At 45.8% G+C, this 23,961-nt stretch overlaps 8 protein-coding genes and 1 non-coding gene across 9 annotated transcripts; 4 read left to right on the top strand and 5 right to left on the bottom strand.

Annotated features, from left to right (window-relative positions):
* Window positions 1-385: 385 nt before the first annotated feature.
* Window positions 386-2,500, bottom strand: PADG_00517 (uncharacterized protein; the record flags this gene model as incomplete). Its single annotated transcript, XM_010758078.1, has 1 exon — window positions 386-2,500. One exon carries the CDS (start codon window positions 2,498-2,500, stop codon window positions 386-388), a length of 2,115 nt encoding a protein of 704 aa, XP_010756380.1.
* Window positions 2,501-3,426: 926 nt separating this feature from the next.
* Window positions 3,427-4,473, top strand: PADG_11106 (uncharacterized protein; the record flags this gene model as incomplete). Its single annotated transcript, XM_010758404.1, has 2 exons — window positions 3,427-3,527; window positions 4,344-4,473. 2 exons carry the CDS (start codon window positions 3,427-3,429, stop codon window positions 4,471-4,473), a joined length of 231 nt encoding a protein of 76 aa, XP_010756706.1.
* A 2,686-nt stretch (window positions 4,474-7,159) lies between these two features.
* On the bottom strand, window positions 7,160-7,411 carry PADG_00516 (uncharacterized protein; the record flags this gene model as incomplete). Its single annotated transcript, XM_010757565.1, has 1 exon — window positions 7,160-7,411. The coding sequence occupies one exon, from the start codon at window positions 7,409-7,411 to the stop codon at window positions 7,160-7,162; it is 252 nt and encodes an 83-aa protein (XP_010755867.1).
* Window positions 7,412-8,267: 856 nt separating this feature from the next.
* On the bottom strand, window positions 8,268-8,641 carry PADG_11105 (uncharacterized protein; the record flags this gene model as incomplete). The annotated part of the gene is made up of 2 exons (XM_010758403.1): window positions 8,268-8,517; window positions 8,637-8,641. 2 exons carry the CDS (start codon window positions 8,639-8,641, stop codon window positions 8,268-8,270), a joined length of 255 nt encoding a protein of 84 aa, XP_010756705.1.
* A 3,398-nt stretch (window positions 8,642-12,039) lies between these two features.
* Window positions 12,040-12,142, bottom strand: PADG_11104. Its single transcript has one exon. It is a non-coding gene; the product is annotated as a tRNA-Ser (tRNA).
* Window positions 12,143-13,459: 1,317 nt separating this feature from the next.
* PADG_00514 (60S ribosomal protein L16) lies at window positions 13,460-14,468 on the top strand (the record flags this gene model as incomplete). Its single annotated transcript, XM_010758077.1, has 5 exons — window positions 13,460-13,480; window positions 13,556-13,691; window positions 13,844-13,897; window positions 13,964-14,222; window positions 14,330-14,468. The coding sequence occupies 5 exons, from the start codon at window positions 13,460-13,462 to the stop codon at window positions 14,466-14,468; spliced, it is 609 nt and encodes a 202-aa protein (XP_010756379.1).
* Window positions 14,469-15,136: 668 nt separating this feature from the next.
* On the top strand, window positions 15,137-17,184 carry PADG_00513 (uncharacterized protein; the record flags this gene model as incomplete). Its single annotated transcript, XM_010758076.1, has 5 exons — window positions 15,137-15,298; window positions 15,367-15,562; window positions 15,623-16,069; window positions 16,150-16,779; window positions 16,871-17,184. The coding sequence occupies 5 exons, from the start codon at window positions 15,137-15,139 to the stop codon at window positions 17,182-17,184; spliced, it is 1,749 nt and encodes a 582-aa protein (XP_010756378.1).
* Window positions 17,185-18,626: 1,442 nt separating this feature from the next.
* PADG_00512 (SCF E3 ubiquitin ligase complex F-box protein grrA) lies at window positions 18,627-20,558 on the top strand (the record flags this gene model as incomplete). Its single annotated transcript, XM_010757564.1, has 3 exons — window positions 18,627-19,361; window positions 19,417-20,103; window positions 20,196-20,558. The coding sequence occupies 3 exons, from the start codon at window positions 18,627-18,629 to the stop codon at window positions 20,556-20,558; spliced, it is 1,785 nt and encodes a 594-aa protein (XP_010755866.1).
* A 1,461-nt stretch (window positions 20,559-22,019) lies between these two features.
* Window positions 22,020-23,864, bottom strand: PADG_00511 (uncharacterized protein; the record flags this gene model as incomplete). Its single annotated transcript, XM_010757563.1, has 1 exon — window positions 22,020-23,864. The coding sequence occupies one exon, from the start codon at window positions 23,862-23,864 to the stop codon at window positions 22,020-22,022; it is 1,845 nt and encodes a 614-aa protein (XP_010755865.1).
* Between the last annotated feature and the right edge of the window lie 97 nt (window positions 23,865-23,961).

The following is a 23,961-nucleotide window of genomic DNA, read 5'->3' as shown; positions in this document are numbered from 1 at the left end:
GTGGACAAGACAAAGCAAGAAACAAGCCATCTCCTTGCATTGCCGCCCCATCAGATATATGCTAGATATCAAAGGGCACGGTATGAGGGTTTGAAAATAAAAATAAAAAAAAAACCCCAGACATATCAATAGTTGAGAGATCGTTCAGGTAATCGTTAGGTCATGAGATGTAAGAGTAAAGAAATATATGAAAACGTAGAGAATCAAAGAAATGTCATAACAACATTGATCCATGAGGTTCGTATAAATAAAAATAAAACAAAGAAGAGAAAAAAAACAATACAACGTCCATTCAACACAACCAAGGAAAGAAAAGAAAAATTATAAAGTTCATCGCTTAGCATAATGGAGCTGAATCATTTCGAGCATAAGTTCGCGGATAAACTTATCGATATCCATTAGGATCGAGAGACCCCTTCCTCGAGCTCGGAACGTAACTGTACCGAATGTTTTTCTCGGATAAATGGGGAGAATAACGAATGTCACTGTCGGGAATTATTATCTTAGGCGTTTCATATTGGTTTGGTGGGACTTCGCCAAACAAGCCCGCTCCAGAAGGGGTTGGTGCGGTGGTTCGCAATGAAGGTATGGCACTCGACTCGTAATAAGTTGGCATGTTGTTGTGATCTAGCGGGTAGTTGTTATAAGTCCTGGACCTGGAGAGGGGTGGCGGAGGTGGTGGGTTGGACGAGGATTGACGACGCGTCGGAGAAATGCTCTGGTTCCGTCTGACGTTGCTATAAAAACCAGTAGTGGGGTCGATGCGGACAGATCGATGGGACATGTAATTTTCACTGTCCTCGACGACAGTATATCTACCTGATACTGGTGGGCTTGTTCCCGTGCGCATTTCTGGTGTCCCAGGACTGGAATAGCCGGAGTCAACGGGCTCCCTTACCTTTGAGGATAGGAAGGATGGAATTTCCGTGTGGTGACGAGATAAGACTGAGTATGGCAAGGTCTCTGATCGACGGGGGAGTGGAGGATGGGATTTTGGAGCAGATCGATGAGATGGAAAGGAGAAGGGTGGCTTAAACCCCGAGGGTGCAGAAGTGGTGCTTTGCAAGGTAGGAATTCGAGGCGACATGTGGGGTTTCAGAGATGAGTCCGGTACATCGGCTGATCCCCTGCGATCTCTGCCGGATAAGCTGGGCCGTGGAGAGTCCCTGGTTCGGGTTGTTGCAGGCGAACGGCGGGGAGGATCGACATGCACGGCACGATGGGCAGAAGGAGACGACCACGAGGAAGACGAACGACGGTCAGTATCGTATGAATACCCACCGCTTTTCGATCGTTGGATATACCTTTTAGCGTCGTCTAATTTCGACGAAGACCAATCCTCCGTATAATCCTCCGTATAATCCTCCGTATAATCCTCCTCATCGTCCTTAAAATGTCTCGTTGACGATTCCTTGGAATCCGGCTTGGATCTCCTTCGATGTTCTTCATACTGCTGCGGCTGCGGCTGGGGCATGGTAGTATACTGTTGGTACTCTGGGTCTGTGGAGGAATGTTGCTGCGTATCGGGAGTCGTAGCAGCATACTGTTGCCTATCCGGAGTTGTAGCATTATACTGTTGCCTATCTGAACTTGTAGCAGTATACTGTTGCCTATCCGGAGTCGTAGCAGTATACTGTTGCCTATCCGGAGCCGTAGCAGTATACTGTTGCCTATCCGGAGCCGTAGCAGTATACTGTTGCCTATCCGGAGCCGTAGCAGTATACTGTTGCCTATCCGAAGTTGTAGCAGTATACTGTTGCCTATCTGAACTTGTAGCAGTATAATGCTGCGTATCCGGAGTCTCGTTGGTATAATATTGAATATCTGAATCAGTTTCAGTTTCCGGTTCACTGACCACAAAAGCTTTCGGGTGTTTCTCTGAATGAACTCGATCTCTCTTTCGCTCCTTGTCTCTGTTTTTTGCACGATCCGAGCGATTTGATTTCACAGACTCCCGAGCGTCACGTGTATGGTCCTTGCTTGAACGACTCGGGACTGGCGGGTTTGATTGTCTGCTCTTCTTCTTTTCCTTTTCCTCTGTATATTGCTTCTTCCTGTATCCGTCGTATTTCCTCGACGAAGGTCGGGGTTCTTCAGAAAAAGGCACATCGCTCTCAAAGAATCGACTGCTGCTTTTAGGTGCACGCTCTTCGTATAAAGCCCCGTCTCGATATTCGTATGATTTTGCGAATGCCGAAGGTTGGTATGTAGTTGAGCCAGCATCATCTTTCCGTGTCTTTGTTTGGAATTTCCTTCCCTGGTCGGCGTGCCGCGCTTTATTATCGTATTCCGCCCGGCTTTCCTCATTCATTAGTAACTCGTAAGAGGATTGCACTTTTTGAAACCTGGGCAAGGAGTCTTTCCGTAGTTCTTCGTCCTTGATCTTATCTGGGTGACACTGAAGCACCAGTTTCCTATACGCGCTTTTTACTTCAGCAATCGTCGCATTTTTAGTGATTCCCAGCGTCTTGTATGGATCTATTGTAGAAGATTCGGACATAGTGTAATAGTCTGAGATTTCGAAGGTGAATTGAATCTATCGTGGAAATTGATCGACTACGTTCGACGTAGGGGAATGCAGTGAACGTGGCCGATTACAGTAGCCGAACGATGAATGTAACGAATATATATCTGGTCAGAGGCAAATCACGACAGCAGCGGGCCTCATCAACAATGCATTACTGTGAGAAATTTGCTTCATTCGACAAGGTTGCAGCTTTATTGAATTTGAAACGATTAAATGGTTTCGTTGGTGAGTCTTGGGTTGAGGTTGTATATGGGCTTCCTTTGGGATTCTTGGTGATATGAACCAAAACGAGTAGGTAGTAAATAAAGAAAGATTTGGTAGAGAAGACGGCGAATAAAAGAAGATAAATAAATAACAGAATATGAAATAGAATATAAAATAAATAAAAATATGAAAATCGTATGATGATCCGCAGAAGTCGCCACGAGGAAGAGAGGAAGAGAGGAAGAGAGGAAGAGGCGGGAAGAGATCAGAGTAAGACGAAGTTTAGGTCTGATGTTGCGGGTGGATTCTCCCCCCCCCCCGCGGTCGTTGGCTACGGTCGTTGGCAGAAGTGAGAGGTCCTCGTTATTAGTTATTAAAACGGGGAAAGGAACGGGCCTTGGTTGGAGTGAGACCTGCGCCACGTCCTTTGCGAAAGGAGGGCGTGGCCAAACACACGCTGCTGCACTGCACAGCTGAGGGCAAATTCTTCAGAGCACGCTGGAAGAGCGCGAAAGGCAAAATAAATGAGGAAGAATGAGCTAGGGAGGAGAGAATATCAACGGCAATGGATGTTGACGGTGTGACACACACACACACAGAGAGAGAGAGAGAGAGAGATCACATAGGGGGGGTGAATGATGGAGAGAGAAAAGAAGACAGATGGTAGGTGTTTCTGGCTTTGTTTACTAAAAAGGATGGAGATGTATGGGGTCAGGGCAGAGCCTGTAGAAGCGGTGAAGCAACCGGAAAGGGAAGAGATAAGAAAGATTGAGAGGAACCGCGCTGGTGGTGATCAGTATAATTAATACTAAAATACTAAACGGAGAGGAGAAAAAGGATCAGGGTCAAACAGGACAAGACTGGCTAGCAGGCTAGCTTTGGGGACTGTTCAGATGATAGCTACAGTAGTGTCGAAAGTGAATTGGCTGATTCTCCTCCTGTGCCCCGGCGCTTTCGAGTTGAAGATGCACAAAGATGAGGGGCAGAGTCACGTCACAGGGAGAGAGGGAAGAGGTTGGAAGATGCAGGCAAATCAAAGCAGAATGGGCAGTTGCTGCTGTTGTGATGCTCTGAGAGAAACTTCGAAGCGCCAGCTGGGATGGTCGATCCGAGAGTGATCTATCTCTGTAGAGTTACTCGAGGGGAGGGATTATTCCCGACAGAAATATGATAAGAGGAGAGGGGAAATTATATGATTGACTGCGGTTAGATATAGTTATTTCTATTCTACCCCCCCCCCCCCCCCCCCCTCCCCTCCCCCCCTCCTTCATTCTGAACTTCTTTTTTTTTCATTTTTCTTATTCTTTCATATTTCATATTTCCCTTTCACTTTTCGTTGCTGGCAATCTGGTGCCCTCGTGCCCCGTGCCCCGTGCCTTGTGCCTCAAATATCTCAAGCTAATCTTCTCCCCCAGAAACATCTGATATGGCTTCCCTCTCTATAACGACTGGACTTCCCCCAGGACGTTGAAACCCCTTCGTGGATGGTTGATTCAACGCTGCTTCTAGCAGACCAACAAACCTCAAAGTTAACTTACCCCCTCCCTCCCTTCAACGCTTTGTAGGGAAGTCCAGCCCCAGTTTGAGGCAATATCGTATTGAAGAATGTTAGTGCTGGAAAGACATTCTACGCTGCATTTAGACGGGAGAGCCAAGAGCTATGGGTGAATGGCAATGGCTATGACGATGGGGGATCCAACAGGAACTGCCTAGTCCGATTCGCTACGGCAGATCCAGATTGACATCTTTCCAAGGCTGGTATTTAATGATTCGATATTGGAAGCAAGAATGCAACCATCGAAACAGCTTGCTCTGTTCCGGACTTAACAGTCTGAGTTTGATCTTGACTGGCACTTGGTGGGCGAGTGGTGATAGGATGCCCTTTTCACCGCCGAGTGCCCTCCCATTCATCCACCGAATTTTTTCCGTCAAATCCCAGCCTGCCGATATGGAGCAGGCCCCTATCTGGGCACTCTTACAAATGCTGATTAATTTATTGAGAATTGCGATGATGGATTTGCTCTCAAATTCCCTGATCCAAGGGACATTCATTGTTACGACTTTGAAACATCATACGGAGGTTAAAGCATAGAGGTATTCTTGCCTTTGACATGACTGCGAGCCGCAGTGTGCCTTGGTTGGAAGCTTCTGGTTTGTTCCTGGTGCGAAACTCTGTCTCCATCATCGACGCGGGCAAGGTAAAAAAAAGTAAATAAAATAGCGGGGTAACTTTCGTCAGCTTTTGACTAACTTTTTGGTAGGTTGAACTGAAACCTAGCCTTGGTCCATGGTAACTGCAGTTGATTTGGCCAGCTGCTTCCGACACACCACACCGTAGATCCAGGCGTTGCGACTTGCCAGCGAATTAATAACTCGGGGTTTCTTTGGGAGTTCTGGCCCATCCTTTCGCATCACTTTGATTGCCTCATGGGGTAGATACGCATGGGAGACGGGTAAGGCGGTTCGTCCAATAAAACGAGTAAATGGGGATGAGTGGTTTGGGAGTAAAATAAAATAAAATAAATGTCTGATACTACTACACACTACTCGAAAATATTTGGTGAGAGGGACAGGCAAAGAGCAAAGCTGCCGGTAGTTGCCGGAATGACAACCAAAAAGTGCAACATCCAAGGATCCAACGAACACAGGTGGACATGTCACGACCAGGAAGACCCCGAGCGTCCCTAACTTGGAGTGCCGCAGTGGGCACGTTATGGTCTGACGTCGCTACCTGGCGTCATCCGATCCCTGCCCATTTCACCGTACCAAGGCAACTGACTTGGAGGGGTAACTAAGTTAACCCACCGCCCGTTCATCCTCATCATCAACCTTGAAACAGTGATGGTGATGTGTTAACTATCCATCTCAACCCGCTTAAAGCACCTTAGGGTCTGGCAGCGCGGGGATCCACCACCCCTACAACCGCAGATCGAAAATATGCATTATTATTTCGTGGAGGTTGGCTCCTATTAGTCTAACTAGTAGTTAGTTAATACGTCGGCTTCTTGTGGGTCGTGTGGGATATGATAGTAATTGTCCAGAGCACATTCTAGCAAACCCTAGACCGTTCTCGTGCCCTCTTCACTTCTCAAGTGTGGTCTTGATGCCTCTCTCACATCAGGAGTTTGGCCATGCATACAACATTATAGGCACTCCAATCCCGAGGTGAGGCAATAATTTTGGCTTTTCCACCTGCTTGTCGATGTCATGGACTGATTGGTGGAAGAAGACTGGTATCCGCATTGTGGGTTGGCCCATTTTTACATCATCCAGGGTTATAAACTTCCGTCAACCCATGCAAACTGGCTTGTACTATTCGTTCGTTGGTCGAAAACTCCTTGCTGGCGCTCGGCGTTGACATCCTGTGAACTTTGAAGCTTCCATGATCCTCCTGGAATCAGCGAAAAAAAAAAAAAAAAAGAAAAAAAAAGGGTGGTGTTAGCCACCTGCGGGGGAGGGATTGAGCCAATCGAGTCCCAGGCTTTAATTCACCAATGCACGGTTCAAGTCTGGGACATCAATGGATGTTTCTCAACCCCTCTTGACTTCTAATACTCTCCAGCTGGCATATGGTTCGCATTTTATGGCTTTTTTACACAGACGTGGGGGTTTGAGGGGAGGGATGACATACTGTGTAACAAATGGAAGTGAAAATATAATTACTGGAGATAAAACCAAAAAGAACTTGCAGTGATGGCAGTGCTTCTCCCAACTTCCCCATCGAACAATTGGTAAAGTATTTTCATCGCAACCAAGTCATGTATGGGCTCGCGTCCCCTTCACAAATCATTCACTCTGCATACTCACAGCACAGGCGGGGCGAGAGGGAGCGGGCGGCAATCCGGTTGGCTGAAGATTCACACCCTTGAGTTTCACTTTTAACCATCAGTTCGCTAGCCTTTTGGTATTGAAACAGATCACCACTAGAAGTAGCCAGGGAAGTTTAGAAGAAGTTGAGGAAACATTCTATGAGGCACCACGGATGAGACAGAATCCGGTTGATCTTGGTGATGTGGTTGACGGGACTAACCATGGGTTGTCTTGAGTGCATTTGCCCTCTTCAATATCTGCTATGTATATGCAGACACTGGTGAGCATGTTGCTCAAATCTCTTACCTCAGATAAATACATAAGACCAGGAGCCAATTGATTTTGCCCTTTGCCCTTTGCCCTTTTACCTACTTGCTCTTTCACTGCTTGCCCGGGATCTGCCCCTCCTTTTAATATCGACAAGAACCCTATCAACAAACACATATTGACATCGTATGTTATTCTCGAACCTTACATACATTTTCATTCCCGGCTCCCTCTCTGAAATTTTGCCATTCCACAGCCAAAGGGCATATAGAGTAAATAGCCATACATAGACTTATGAAACTCAATTCCAATACAAACGTTTCCCCCGTCCCAACTTCACCTGCGCTTTCTTCACCCCTCCACCACTATAAACGTTCGGTCATCCATCGCCAATAGCCATGCCCTATCAGCCGCCGTCTCGAACAAAGTAGGAGGGGTCTGAAAAGCCATTATCACAGTGACAGTGGTGCGCTCGATAAAACAGGTGCTCCCTTTGCAATTCTGTGCTACTAAGGGTAACCCGACTTCAAGGTTCTTCTGCGACTCGTCGACTCCGGACCTGGAGATGTCAGCCACACTCACTGATACTTGCTCACCTGCCATGATTAAGAGTTTGCGCAAGAACTTAGAACCTCTCCCATTGATATGATGAGTAGCTCACAATTTTCAGTGAATTTTATCTGGCTGCAATTCTCCAATAACCTCATGGTTGCACTCTTAATTCTCGTACAATACCTACGTGAAGGGCAACCTAAGCGAGAGTAGGTTGATATGTTTGGTTTCCCTCCAATAGTAGCCCCTGTCAGCAGCGTTCGCAAAGTTTGCTGGAAGAGATTAAAGCAACGACATCAATATGATGCTCTTGCGGCTGGAGTGCAGTTCCGCAGATATCCTATGCGTATCTGAGTGAGTTTACGCCTGTCGATAGCCATGCCGTTCCAATTCGGGTGGAATTTCTCCCACGTACACCTGGGGGCGTGTACTGTTCCGACAGTGACCAGCCAGCTAGCGAGGCAGCTGAACTTCCATCAAGATAATGCCTGTCCCACTTGCCCGACGGAAAGATTAATGATCATTGCATTCAACCTAAAGACCCCGAGTCAACGGTTGAATCCGCTGCATACTTCTCGTCAACTCTATGAGGCACTACTACCCACGTTACTTACATAACGTTCCCAGGGAAATGTCGTACCACTGCCTCGAACCATCTTTGCAAAGGGCCATGGCTTCCTCGGGTGGTCTGTGAATTGCGCTTTTCAACCACAGAGCCTTTGCTCTTTACGGTTGGTTAAGACCCAGGCTATGAGCGCTTAAAAAGCTCTGCTGACCGCTCCGCCCTCTTTATGCAAAGCAATCGAATATTTTAGTATGACGACGAATATGAGGGGGAAATGGCAGAAAAAGGGCTTCAAGCTGGTTCCCCGGATGCGCTCATTAGCTTCCTTGGTACTTTCTGTGCCTATATTGGGAAAGTTGAAGTTGGAGATGCTTGGGTATGGCTATTTGAGTCGGGTAGCTGATCGACCTGCTTCGCGAGTAGGCCTGGGAGGTTATGTACTCCCAGAATGACGGTGATATGGGCCGCCCATTTATCTTGCCACTGCTCACATCTGGACATGTGCATTGGCCCGGTAATACCCAAATCCCAGTCGACAGAGCCTTTCCTGGAGTTCAGCAGTTCTGGGCTGCACGGTTTCCCAAGACCGAGACTGCGGTTGCATCACAAAAATTAGTCTGCAATTATCCATGAACAGCTTATGTATTGCTGACCGGGAATGGTGCAGAGCAGATAATCGAATGTTAAAAAGTCCCCAGTCGTTCGTATAACGCCATTCTGAACCGGAGACATATGAAGACAATGCTATCCAGATGGTTAATCCCCTTTCTCGAAGATTCCGAAACTCGCTCTTTCTGGGTATTTAATTCATATTCAACAAGTGGCGTTACACAACTTAGCATCATCAGTTCTTTGTCTGAGTTCACTGCACTGAAGCACCTTCACATCACGGCATCTGCCCTCTCCTAACCACAGCCTACACCCCACGAGACTCCCAATCAAATATCTATTGAATATCATCCCGAGCTCTCTATAGACGCCGCGATTCAAGGGGCGAAGGCTGAATGTGTAGATCAGGTTCTAGAGCACCAATCATCGTTTGTAAAGTCTGTGGCACACGATGCTCCTTGCCTCTGGCAGGTGCGTGTAATGGTATTGAAGATGACCTTGCATAGTGCGTCATGAGAGCCTTTGGAGCTTGGGGACTGAAGTGGGCGTGTTTTGTGAGTTTAGGACTTTATGCACTTGTTTTACGCCGGCTGGTAAGAAGTAAGGGGGCCCGCTTACAGGGTGGGGAACTGCTACCCTGAGAATAACAGTGGACTACTCAGAGAAAAATGAGTATAGATATGGGAAATACATCTCTTTAGCCGTGCGCATATTCTACCTCATTGAACTTGAAACCAAACGGAAGTCTATCTCGGCTGGGGGTGTGCGTGGCTCGACTGAAAGAACATTGGCTAGCTAAGTAACGTGACTTACCACTAAACGAGCCGTGCCACTAAACGAGCCGCGTTTTTGCGACGCGCTGCAATTTAATTCTTCAACTTCCACTGCTTTGAGATGCCAAACAAAGAAGCTATTCAACTTGCAATTAAGGATTTAAGAGCTCAAAAGGTCAAAAATTACACTGCAACTGCTAGGAAGCACTCAATTAATAAGGGAAATGCTGCACCAGCATTATAACAGCTTGCAACTCATGCAGGATGAAGCAGCCTCCCAACATAAGAAGAAGCTCTCAAATCAGCAAGAACAAATGCTTCTGCTTCATATAGAGAAGCTTGCAGCTTGCAGCTTTGCTCCTACACCTCAAATCATTTGAAATCTCATTGCAGAAATCATCAAAGAACCTGTTGGAATTCACTGGGTGAGGTGCTTTACTGAGCACTATAAGGCTCAAATTCAAAGAATTCATGTCTATGGCATTGATCAAAAATGCAAGATAGCAGATAATTCTACTCATTTCGAGCATTATTTCCAGCTAGTATTTTGATCTTTTGCTTGTTTTCTTGCACTAAGTTCTCTATAGGCTCTTGCTAACTATTTTGCTGTGTAACTACATAGTTGAATGAGAAGATCAAAAAATACAATATTGAGCCATCAAATATCTACAATTTTGATGAAAAGGGCTTCTTAATTGGCATCAGTCAGGCTACTAAGTGGATCATTCCAGTTGAAGCTCTGAAGACAAAGCAAATTACTGCAGTTCAAGATGACAGCTGTGAATTCATCTCTCTACTCACAGCAATATGTGCAGATGGAACAGCTCTTCCATTCACTCTTATTTATCAAGAAGAGTCTCACAATATGTTGGATACATGACTAGAGGATCTGGATGAGAATAATACAGCTTATTTTGCAGTTTCTAAAAAAGATTGAAGTAATAATGACTATGAGCTTAACTGACTAAAGTGGATCTTTGATGAGCACATCAAGACTAAAGCAGGCCATGAAAGACATCTTCTTATTCTAGATGAGCACTCTTCTCATGTCAATATGAGATTTATTGATTTTGCAGATCAAAATTGAATCCTTCTTGCAGTACTGCCTTCACATTCAACTCACTGACTGCAATCTTTGAATGTTGACATCTTTAGTTCTCTAGCAGAAGCATACTCTCACAGCATCAATAACCTTCTTTGCAGTGAATTTGAATTCATTCAAATGACTAAAAGAAGCTTTTTATCAGTCTTCAATTTCACATGAGATCAGTCTTTAACAGCTAAGAATATTCAATCCACATTTGCTGTCACTGATATTCATTCTTTTACTTCTGAGCATGTTCTTTACTGATTTACAAAACAGTCTATATCTCCAGTCAATTCAGCTTCAACTGAGATTGCTACACCTACAACTACCTGTGCTCTTCAACATGATATTAAGAGAATTTGAATTTGGCAGAGCCTGCTCTCTAAAGACATGGAAAAGATTGTACATGCTAGTGAGAAGCTTGTCTTTGAAAAGAAGATGCTTGTGCATGAGAATAAGGCCCTAATTAAAGCTTTATGCAATGAAAAGAAGCAATGACAGTGTGGAAAGTCCTTAGGTCTATTGAATCCAGAGCAGCAGCCTGGCCAGACTCAATTCTTCTCACCATCCAAGGTTCAACAAGCTCATGAGAGGATTCAGGAAGCAGATTGTGAAAAAGAGGAGAAAACTTCTCAACAAACCCAAGAGCAACTTCAATGTGATCTCTGAAAAGCACATGAAGCTGAAGAGGCTTAGCAAAAACAAATTGAACAACAAGCAGCTCAGGCAGCAGCTCACAAAGCCTGTGAGGAAGAGAAGGCTAGAAAGGCAGAGCATCACAAAGCTCAGCAGCTTGCTAGAGAGGCTAAAAAGGCTCAGCTTGAAGCTGAGAAGCAAGAACAGGCTAGTACTTGCACTGCAAAGCAAAAATCAGTCAGTTCAACTACAGCTGCTTCAAAGTGACAGCAGAAGCAGGCGCCTACAGTGGATTCTAAACCTTTAAACCCTATCCAACCTTCCAGTCTAGGAAATGAGGTCAACCTCAATCCCCCAGAGCAGCTTACTGCTGCTTCTACTACTAATTCAGAAATTGACACTCCTTTGATCAATCTCCTTACTCCATGCCGGGTCTCCCATCATGGCCGCGTTCTTCGGCCAAGCACACATCTATTTTATTAAACCACCTATTTTGTATGGAACTAGAGAATACTCTCATTACTATTTAATAATCTAATTAATATTTATTTCATTGTTGTGGAATTAATTAGATTCTAGCAAGTTGAGGCAGTTTTGCTGAGAGCGGCTCGTTTAGTGATATGGCTCATTTAGTGGTAAGTCACGTTACGTAGCTCTTCAACACGCCACCAAGATTACCTCGAATGGATGAATTTTCATATCTATTTGGACAGTAGAATGGCAGAAGAGGGCATCCATTAACCTAGAAGGTATGTCAACTCAAGGGGTTTTAAAACCACTCCACATAACCCAGGCCATCGAAGCTCCCGCTAGTGCTGATTGCCCCTTGGACGAAAGCCGCTACAGAACAGATAGGGTTGAATAACTAGTTATCGCGATTTCGCTTAGTAAAACAAGTAAAAAAGGGCCTCAAAAGTATGGTAAAGTCAATTAGGAGCCGAGGGTTAAAAAAAACAAAAACACAAAAAGAGAATAAAGAGGAGGAATATAGTGAAGGTAAAAAAAAGAACGACACCAGCAGGATTCGAACCTGCGCTCCCGAAGGAAATGCCTTCGCTTATGGTCGAACACCACATAGCAGGGCACCGCGTTAACCACTCCGCCATAGTGTCTAATGTTGCTAGGTAATCGCCTTCTTATAAATATTTGTATTGTTCGTAGCGCGCGGCGCTAACATATAATTAGTTTTAATAAAGTTAAATTAGACCGGAACCTACTATATATTAGGAGTTTGTTTCATTGTTGGAATAGGATGTCGCAATCAGTTATACGGATTTGCTGATGAGATTTGACTAGATTTAATATTTATTCTTTAATGGAGGCATGAAGGCATGAAGGCACTGATCCTGAGCTTGTACGTAGTTTAATGCTAGCATGGCATCTGTCAATTCGGATTTCAGGTTACTGTATTCTACCCGCGGACCTACAAGGGTGGTCCTCTTAGCTACGGTTGTAGTTCTATTCATCAGCCGGTAGGTCCAGGTCCACAACCAGAGAATTGTTAAATCTTTTACCCCCTCTATGCGGCCAGTTAGTTGCCTTGAATTGGTTGGCTTTTAAAACGAGAACTTGACTCGACACAAGAGACAATTGGGGCTTTTTCTTCATCCGAAATTCTTCTAGAAAATGAAGGGCTCTGAAAGAAGCCTGAAATGATGTGATTAGGTCATTAGATGCGCAACAATTGCGATCGTACTTCCAGGTGTTTGTAAATAGGGGATGTCGAGGAGCTCAGGAACTTTGCAACGCTCTCTCCTATTGCACAAAAACCGTATGCATAACGTAGCCAATGGGTATTAAAAATGGTGAGAACTTGTACTCACCGTCTTACCCAGTGTAAATATAACGGTTAGAACGGTTTGTACGGGCGGAGGAGTAGATGAAGCGAGGTCGGCGAATCATTGGTCAACAGCAACGGGAGCTAGATAGATATGACCGTAGAACATGAAATATTTATCATACGAACAAGAGATAGATAGATAGAAATCACAACCAGTAACTCAAGATTGATTGAGGTCGAGACAGGTACGTATAGACACTTCCCAATATTTACCATGAATCTTGTTGACATCGAGAAAGGAGTAACTAAACTCAGTTAATAACTATTAACAGTTAACTAACCTAGTTATTCCTTAGTTAAAAGCAGTTGAAGTAAATAAATGCTCTCTTTACAAATAAGACCACAGTCACGTGATGAAGATGCTTCTATTGGGCAACTTAGGGCTTCCGCGTTCGCCTTCCACACAAACTAGCCTCGCTTAGCCATATCCCGCCATCGAACCTCTCCGACTTCGTGGTTTGAAGGAGACGACCAACGACACCGACAACGACTACGACACCCAACCCGACAGTACACTACACAAGGTGTATCCCCGAGCATAGCTCATCGCCTTGCTCGATATTTGCCTCGTGAACCAGTGACAGACAGGATGTCCACCTTCGAGCCAGTGGTGCGTTTACCTTATCTCGTCGCTTCTATAATAAGGACCTGAGAAAACTGACTGGGAATGTTGTGATGAATATAGGTCGTCATCGACGGCAAGGGACATCTCCTTGGTCGCCTGGCCAGCATCGTGGCCAAGCAGTTGCTTAATGGCCAAAAGATTGTCGTTGTGCGATGTGAAGCACTAAACATCTCTGGCGAATTCTTCCGCGCTAAACGTACGATATATCTTCCCCCCTCTCTCGGTTTTTGGATCTGGTAAAATATATATATAAAAGGGCATTTAAGGCATGGGAAACCGGGAAAATTGGGATGCATGGATATTGCATCATGGAATTTTGCGACTGACTCCATTTCTTTCTCCCTGCAGTGAAGTACCACGCCTATCTGCGAAAGATCACTCGTTTCAACCCAACTCGGGGGGGTGAGGCAAACTTCCGATCCCGATTCCTACGTGACAGGTGACAGACCCACTAATATCGGGTTGCAGGTCCTTTCCATTTCCGTGCTCCTTCCCGTATCTTCTACAAGGCCGTCCGAGGCATGATTCCCCACAAGAGCTCCCGTGGTGCCGCCGCCATGGAGAGACTGAAGGTCTTCGAGGGTGTCCCACCACCATATGACAAGAAGAAGAGAGTTGTTGTTCCCCAGGCCCTCCGAATTCTCAGGCTGAAGCCCGGCCGTAAATACTGCACTGTTGGACGGTTGAGCCACGAGGTTGGCTGGAAATACCAGGACGTCGTTGCAAGGTCAGTCGCCAGCGAGCATCTCCGTCATGGAGATTACGGAAATTTATTCTTACGATTTTGGATTTTTGAATGGTTTGCTAACAACGATCTTTTCATCGGAGGTTTAGACTCGAGGAGAGGAGAAAGGTCAAGGGTTCCGCATACTACGAGCGCAAGAAGGCCGCGCGGAGACAACTTGCACAAGCCCAGAAGACTGCCAATGTCGATCAGAAGACAAAGGATCAATTGGCGGAGTATGGTTATTAGATTTCTGTGGAGGAGGTGTGGGGAGGCTGGCTTGGGTTCATGCGGGTAGAGCTGGGTGCAATGTGGACAGCAAACCCATCGGCCTGTACCTATACTATCACGAAAATATATTTAATGAATCAAGGGCAGAGTGTTTGCAGAAGGAACAGGGAAAGACCAAAAACTTTGATTTTCTTTTTTTACTGGGTGCCGTATTGGAAGGAATCCTTGTTCATATACACTTCATTACTACCTGTCTCTCTATAAATTATTCCATGGCGCTTAAACTAAATGATTTCTTTCTCAAAAATAACTTAGCACATTTTATGGTGTATGGTGTGTGAACCTCTTCCCTGCGCGGTAGAATGATTTTGTAGTCATAATAATGATGCTGTGAAGTTGTGTTGGTACGTAGTTGATGAGGAACGAACCTGGAGAATGCCGAGCCGACTTAATTTTGTGGGTTGCCTTCCATGTGATTCGGTGCAAACTCGGACGCGTGGAATGGCAAACCAAACTTCACTACAAATTGCCGAATGAGCGAACCTGGCAAATGTGTTAAAAAGGCTCAGTTCAATCCTTTTCTTTTTCCCCTCCGTCTTTTTAATTTTAATTTTCTTTTCCTGATTCTCTGGTAGTAATTATTCATATATTTGCCATTGTATGTTTTGTTCAGCCACCTCATCGACATGTCTAGTGCCGCAAATCGTTTGCGCCATCTCACGCAGCATTTCCTCCCCGTAAAGAGCCAGGGCGCAGAAGCCCAAGGGGATCAGTTTTCTCATAATTTCAATCGACATGCGCTCTCTCCCACTTTTTTCCTCCCGCGCGCTGCATCAATCGAACCAGATGTATGATGCTCTGCTTTGTTTCAGTATTCATTCTATCTTACTGATCGAAAAACCTTCAATATCAACAGGCCGAAGCAATCTACCACGTCACCGCGAACAACAAGGTCCTCAGAAGATCGTATATTGAGACAGCAGATCGGGCTCGGGGATTTGCATACTATTTGAAAAAACATGGATTCAAAAGGGTTGGGATATTATGCCCTAACACCCCGGCGTTTTTGGAATCGATTTTCGCTATAGCTGCGGCGGGCGCAGTTAATGTTGGTATGATTCTCAACCTGGAACTACTTCCTCTGGTCTTCGTGTGCTAAATTGAAGCTTCAGCCGTGAATTACAGATTAAAACCCGAAGACATTGCGTACATCTTCAATCATTCCGAAGCAGAAGCCATCATCGTCGACCAAGAATTTCTCCCGCTTCTCGTTGAGTTCAGAAAGACCTACCCACATATACCTCTTATCATCGACACGGATACAGATGCTATAGAAGGTGAACTTAGTGGACAATTCGACCAAGCAGTGTTGGAAGGCCTCAACTTTGATACTGCGTCTGGAAGCCATGGATGGGAAGGATTGAACGCCCAGACGGCAGATGAAGATGCCCTCATTGCGCTTTCGTACACCAGCGGCACAACTTCGCGGCCAAAGGGAGTGGAATATATCCATCGCAGCTGCTATCTGGCAACCCTCGCGAATATAATAGAATCCGGATTAAATTACAATCGGGGCCGGTGCCGTTACCTTTGGACGTTGCCAATGTTTCATGCTATGGGTTCGTTTATATACCATCTATTCTTCAAAGACTTTTTTCAATCCGTGGGGTTTCCTAATTTAACCAAAATTACATTATAGGATGGACTTTCCCATGGGCTGTGACGGCCGTCAGGGGCACGCATTACTGTCTGCGCAAGATCGACTACCCCCTCATCTGGAAACTACTCAAGGAAGAGGGCATTACTCACTATTGCGCGGCTCCCACTGTTAATACCATCCTCTGCAGCTCGAAAGAGGCAGAGATGCTCCCGTCTCCCGTTCGGGTCACAGTCGCAGCAAGCCCGCCAACACCGCATTTGTTCGAGCAAATGACTAACCTCAACCTACACCCGGTCCATGTCTACGGGCTTACCGAAACGTACGGCCCAATCACGAAAGGTTATTACCTGCCTGAATGGGATACGATTCCGGAACAAGATAAATATGAGAGAATGGCACGACAGGGCTATGGGTTCCTAACCAGTCTTCCGGTCCGTGTGATCAAGACAGAGGTTCCTGAAGGGACGATAATCGACGTAGAGAAGAATGGGAAGGAGATTGGTGAGATTGTCTTTGTGGGGAATATTTGCGCCAAGGGGTACTATAAAAATGTGGAGGAGACGAAGAAGCTCTTTAGCGGAGGAGTGCTCCATTCAGGGGATCTGGCCGTCTGGCATCCGGATGGATCCATAAAGATCCTAGACCGGGCCAAGGACATCATCATTAGCGGTAAGTCATCTTCTGGGAAATCACAGCCATCCTCTTTTCTCTTGTGTCTGTGATTCTGTTAAATGCTAAGAATTTTAATGTCCTATTGTAGGCGGAGAGAACATATCCTCTATTGCTCTGGAGTCCATGCTTGTCACACACCCGGACATTCTCGAAGCGGGAGTTGTAGCTGTACCTGATTCTCACTGGGGAGAGCGACCCAAGGCATTCATCACGGTGAAGAGTGGCAAACAGCTTGGGGGCAAGGATGTGATTGAGTGGGCAAAACATGTGAGCGGCATCAGCCGATTCATGGTGCCCAGGGAAGTCGAGGTGGTGCCGGAACTACCCAAGACCAGCACTGGGAAGGTGAAGAAGAATGTCTTGAGGGCGTGGGCTAAAGGCACAGACCGTAGTCTTCAATGATTGGGATTTTGATATAGCTTTCTTGACGTTATCCTGTTGTCTAATTTATTTTTATTTTTTGATATATATCTTAGCGCGATATCAAACTTGGAATTAGGAATATTCAGCTGCGAGACAGAACTAATCATATCAGTGAGGCCTTAACAAAGATCCATTTCCCATTCCCCTTTGTAGATCCTGGGTATCCCGTGAAGTCCTACATCATAATAGCCTTATATGAAGCTGTATGGATCTGTCAAGTTGATTGGGATGCTGTGGATACAATGCATCAAAATAGCGTCTGGCCCAAGGTAAATATATAACCAACTTGGTGTAGTTTAACAAAATATATATTTGACCTCTGCTTCTGCCGCTATCCAGGGGTGAACGATAATGACATACAAGGCCTCTGGTGAATGACCTGCACTAGAGTGCAAGCCTGGTCATTTGTTTTCCAGCAGACCTTGTGAGTCTGGCACCGCGTGAGGGGATTCCACACGGGGCAAAGACCCAAGGTTGTTGTTGGCGTTCGAGCTAACATCTCCTGTTTTTCATATTGAAATATCAACCTCACCAACAACAACAACAACAACATTGCACTCGATGAACCATTGCGAAGCTAAATAGGTGTACAGGTGCAAGTTATAGGGTATTTTTCCATTTCCTTTCCCTTTCCTTCCAGCCATGACATAAATATTAATTACTACGCTCTCCACGTCTCCTTGCCTGCAGCATTTCATCCCCAGCTCTCCCGCCTTTGGCTGCTGCGCCATTGGCTGCTGACTTGCGGCTTATTGAGCAAACCAAGTCTTGTAGAGTTCGTCCTCTCCACCATAAACCTCGATCACCTAGTATCGCTGCAAGCGCCAGGCCAGAAGTAAAAATAAAAAATAAAATACAAATATCCTCCACTGTCAATCTATTGCCTTCAACATCCACTGCTCGCCTCACGAGCTTAATGATCTTACTCTCCAGGCCTCTCGAACCCTCGAACCCTCTTTCTCTCTCGCTTTCCTTGTGTTTCGCGCCCTCAGCCGGTCTGCCTACGCCTCACAACCCACATCCCTCCTCCTACTTCACCAGCAAATCTGCTCCGAAAGTTGTTTTGCTCTCCCTTGACCCGCCCTTGCGTATGCAGTTCACCTGTTGATACCACCCCGAGGAGTGCCTCCTGCCTGCGGTTTCTATAGTTTGTCCTCTGCTGCTTTGACAACCCAACTAGTAACCGCTTAACTACAGAGTTACACCTCCCCAGCTTGTTGTTGGTTTCCACTCGCACCCCGCAGCCCTCACCACACTGCGCACACCTCTTCGCTGCTCCCTTTGTCTATCGTTGGGTATTAGAGACCCTGTTTAGGTCGTTATCCTGAAACGGTGTACTACATGCTGCATAACTGAGAGGAGAAGAGTACCTTGGGTTGACGAAATCCAGTTTCCCTTCACGCCAGTTTGGAGCCGTTGAAATGCTTCGTTCTCGAGCCCCTCTGCGGGTTTCTGGAGATGAAGCCCTCTCGGAATCTTCGAATTCTACTTCTCCGGAGCGTGCTGCGGATGACGATACTGATTTCTTCATGCACTTGGCGAACGACTCTGAGTCTTCTGTGGGCATGGGAACCTTTCGAGACCTCAATGTCAAAACCAACCAGAATACCGTTCTTCCCCCCATCTCACGCTTGCCTCCTGAACTTCTCATCTCCATATTCGCAAAACTCAACTCCCCCACAGATATGCTGAGCTGCATGCAGGTTTCTCGAAGTTGGGCAGTCAATTGCGTAGGAATTCTGTGGCATAGACCCTCATGTAATACCTGGGAGAATCTGGAAAAGGTGGTAAAAGTATTCAAAGAAACGAACAGCTATTTTCACTACTACGATCTGGTTAAACGGTTAAACTTGTCCGCACTGAGCAACAAGATCTCTGACGGATCTGTTGTCCCCTTCGCAAGCTGCAAACGGATCGAACGCCTCACTTTGACCAACTGCTCAATGCTGACGGACAATGGGGTTTCTGATCTTGTTGAAGGAAACAAACATCTCCAGGCTTTGGATGTATCTGAGCTAAAGTCTCTGACAGATCATACACTGCTTATTGTCGCCAAGAACTGCCCGAGACTTCAAGGATTGAACATTACTGGCTGTGCCAAGGTCACAGACGAGTCGTTGATTGCTATTGCTAAAAGTTGTCGTCAAATTAAGAGGGTACGCGTTTCTCCGCCCCCAGACATACCGTCACACAATTGCTGATATTATCTAGCTTAAATTAAATGGGGTCACCCAAGTCACCGATCGATCAATACAAGCTTTTGCTGCCAACTGCCCGTCGATGTTGGAGATCGACCTTCATGGATGCAGACAAGTGACCAGTTCATCGGTCACTGCGCTACTGTCCACACTTCGGAACCTTCGAGAGCTGCGCCTGGCACAATGCGTCGAAATCGAGAACTCAGCTTTCCTTAATATCCCCGATGGGTTGATATTTGATAGCCTCAGGATATTGGACCTGACAGCGTGCGAAAACCTCAGAGATGATGCCATACACAAAATCATCAACTCTGCACCAAGATTGAGAAACCTGGTTTTAGCAAAATGTAGATTCATTACAGACCGTTCTGTGTTTTCCATTTGCAAACTGGGCAAGAACATCCACTACGTCCATCTTGGCCATTGTTCCAACATTACCGATGCAGCTGTCATTCAACTGGTTAAATCATGCAACCGTATCCGATATATTGATCTGGCATGCTGCAATCGATTGACCGATACAAGTATTCAACAACTGGCTACTCTTCCGAAGCTGAGACGGATTGGTCTCGTCAAGTGTCAGTCAATCACCGACCGCAGTATTCTTGCGCTGGCAAAATCCAGAGTGTCTCAGCACCCTTCGGGAACTAGTTGTTTGGAACGAGTACATCTTAGCTATTGCATTCACTTGACTATGGAAGTAAGTTAATGTCTACCCTCCTTACCGTTATTCCCCCCCCTCACTTTTTCCCAGAATTGAGAACTTCACTGGAAAATCTAACCTATATTTAGGGAATCCATTCCCTGCTCAACAACTGCCCACGTCTTACCCATCTTAGTCTTACTGGCGTGCAGGCATTTCTTCGAGAAGACTTAACAGCATTTTGCCGTGAAGCCCCTGTCGAATTCACACAACAACAGCGTGATGTTTTCTGTGTATTTAGCGGCGAAGGAGTTAGTCGTTTGCGTGACTTTCTCAACCGTGCGGCCGTCACTTATCGTCAAGAGACTGTGGAGGGAACTATGTATGATGATGCTGATGAGTTAGATGAAGAGGAGGGTCAAGTGACCGGCCTTATGCATGCCACCGTAATTAATGATGAGGAGGACAATGAAATGGCTGATGGAGTAACCGCGACGCCACCACTCGACTGAGAGTTAGTATATATCACCTAACCACCCTAGGTGTATCGTCCATCCGTCCTCCGATGATGCGAGTGTTGGGATTACCCCTTTAAAGGATCATCGATTCGATATGCAACTATTGCTACTGGCTCAGTACATGCTGCGTTTGCTGTCAATATCTCTCAAGGTCTCAGCCATGAGCACAAGAGGAAGATTTCAAACTTTATTCAGGAACGACTGCAAAAGCATTGCACATACCACGAAATATATTGACACATAGTGCAAAAAGGCGCAATGAATCACAATCTAGCGAAGCTGTCTCTTACGGGGACGTGGTACCCTCTACCAGCAGAAGACTCCTCTGGGACTGGGACTGCAGCGGCAGAAACTGGGATAAAAGGAGATCAACTCGGTTTTCCCTCTACATATCTTACCATGGACTTTGCCTGAGGCCGTTACATACGTTTATTTTGCAAATATTATTGCTCGAGACACAGGCTACCTACGTCAGCTGCCGAATTGACAGCACAACACTAGCAAACGAGCGGTCTTATTCGATTTCCCTTCTGATTTATTTTTTCTCTCCCTTTCCTGAATAGGTGCTGTGTAGTTGTTGCTAATATTTTTGCTTCCCCCTTCCTTTCCTGTTTGATACTTATTTTGCTTCACCAGATAGCATATTCAATTTATTTCTGAGCGGAGAAGGTACAGATGCCGGAATGAACAGTCTTTGTTTGCTGTATAGAGTTTGCTCTTTTTCATTATTTGTGTATTCTGTTTTCCATATTCACTCTCTAGTTTTTTGTTAACTGTTTCACCTCTATTTGCTTTCTGGTTTTTGGGTGAGAATGATGATTCCCCTTCGTTTTTTCCATTTTTAAAAATCCCCATTTCTCACCTTTTTACTCTTCTTCTTCATTAATGAGGTAAACAGTTTGAATAGTGAATTAAACCTTGCTTTTGAATGAATTTCATGTGTGAAGTTAATAAAAGAAGTGATGAAGTTTATGAATTTGACAAACTTACGATAAAACAAAGAAAAAGGGGGCAAATATCATAGGCGTTAAACTGAACCCTTACCAGATTTGATTGCATCTCCTGAAGAACCCCCCCCCCCCCCTCATCTGACTGCCGTTCGGTCGTCCTTCATTTTTTAAACCGTATGTTAGGGCAATATAATGCATACAGGTTATCCCGTAACGAGTTCAGGTATCCGAATGCCGTAAAAAGAGGAAATTGGCAAAGGAAATAACGAACTGAAAAATAAATAAAATAGATATAGGCAACAAAACCCAATTTGGGGAAAGAAAAAACAAACACCAGCCACATCAATAACTCTTATCCACGAGCACTGATCGCTTCAAGCTAATTAATCAGGGCATATCTGATCGTGAATCCAAGAGCAATTTTCGGCTCCGAATCTGATTCCACTCCCATCTCTAACACTGGCACACATTAATCGATTCATTCAAGACTATCCCCATCGATATTTCACTTTTCACCCATTCCTGGCATATCATTCACTGCGCTAGCATGGCGGCGGCGCCTCTTTGCTAACCCCCCAGACTCAGGAACCGGGAGAAAATTCAACATACGTTGGAAGATCTGGCGCCGAAGTTGTGGATTCTGTGATTTTCCCGGGTGCACGTGGTTTGAGTTTGAAACTGGTGACGAGGGGGATGGCGGTGGACATCGTATTCTTACGGCTGCCACACTGCTCGAGTCATCAGAGATGACTGAATAGAAGGTTTCTTGTGATAATGATGTTCTTGGTGAAGCAACGGCGGAGTGGGTAGGCTGTTCATTGTTGTGGTGCGCTTCAAGGGTGCTGTTTGAACCGGTAGTGAGAGCTGTGGCCTCGTTTCCATCGTTGTTAGTTTGCACAGCGTGGCTATTGGAACCAGATTCGGTGCCGTTTGTGGAAATTGATGTCATTAGGGCGTTTACATAGTAGCGCCCATGGGAATAGCAGTTGGCTGTACTCTGTTGGATAGGGAGGGCAACATCGTTAACGACATTGCTGTCATCACTGTTAGACAGTTCCGCAGATGGGTGTGTGATATGCAATGCCTGTGGCGCTCCTTGTACTTCCGGGGATGATGGTGGAGACGGCGAAGGAAACACAAAAGTGGGCAGGGGAAGGCGTCCTTTCGCCGGACGCTGTCTTCCATTGAAGGCAGTTGTGGCTGATTTTGCGATTTGAGCCAATTGTAATGAAAATCCTTCGTTGCTTCGTGTATCCGTGCGTTCTCTTTCGATATGCTGGGTCGAGATTCTCCCCTGGTACTTTCTGCATGTTTCGGGCTGTGCGGCCATGAAACTAAGGACGGGGATATGACTCCTTCTCCGTATAGTGGTGGGCGGGAGAGGAAAAGAATTCACTTTCACTCCCAGACTTTCATGGTTTTCTTCTGTGAAAGGAATAATTGGAGCTGCGGAGACGCCTTTACGCGGAATTACAGGCAAAACCTGCAATGGCAGCATATCGTCACCCATGGGCTGTACCAGTTGGAGCTCAGAGCCAACTGTCGATGTTCTTCCAGAGACAGGAATTCTGAGAGCCACCTTTGGGCCATTCTCTTGCAATTCCGGAAAGCCAACATATGTGTAATTTGTTGGCTTGAAGCAATAATTTTTTCGATTAGCAGCGGGACGATGGAGCGACGAGAGGGACTCTCTAAATTTGGCTCCACATGTTTTTGAAACCCCCTGTTCCATCTTGAAGGAGTCTTTATGGGGCCCGAGAAATAGGTTGAAGTGGTCGCGACGTAATTTCAGACCGCTCGTTTCTGGTTTGACTAGTGCACGCTGAATTTTTGAATATCGTTTTGCAACGTTGCAATTCCACATCACATCATCCTTCGCAAGAAGGAAATCCAGACTGTAATCATCGAAGAATTTAACAGAGCGAAAGATTTTGAAGGTTGCCAAACATTTGCGGAACGTATCCTCCGATTCGCCGTACTGCCTTAGGAGAAAGTAACAGGTCCCTATGCAAAACCATGAGATGGTGAATTCGCGATCCTCGTTGACGCTCAGTTCGTAGGCGTCCTTCGCTCGACGGATGTCACCTACTAAGGCCCATAGGGATCCGATGTTGAACCACACAGGCGCACGGGGGATGAGAGAGGCCCCACGGCGAAGGAGGTCACAGTGTTCCTCCAGAGATTCGACGAATTGAGAGTGCTTGGCAAATAGCACTGCACCAGCCAGCGTGTAAACGGCTTCTTGTAGATCCATTTGTGGACCGGGAGATTTCAGGATTTCACTATTAAGCATGCGCGGAGAGGGAAGGTGACCGGTTAAGTAATGAGGTCTTGGATGGAGTGCCTCCATTTTGGTGGTTGGATCAAGGGTTCGCCGAAACGACGGTACGATGAATTCCAAACTATGAAGCAGCACATTCCCACAGTGATGGAAACGATTGAAACGA

This window comes from Paracoccidioides brasiliensis, assembly GCF_000150735.1.
Source record: "Paracoccidioides brasiliensis Pb18 unplaced genomic scaffold supercont2.1, whole genome shotgun sequence".
Taxonomy (NCBI): domain Eukaryota; kingdom Fungi; phylum Ascomycota; class Eurotiomycetes; order Onygenales; family Ajellomycetaceae; genus Paracoccidioides; species Paracoccidioides brasiliensis.
The sequence above is the reverse complement of the archived record's forward strand: the minus strand, read 5'-3'. Positions and strand labels throughout refer to the sequence as shown.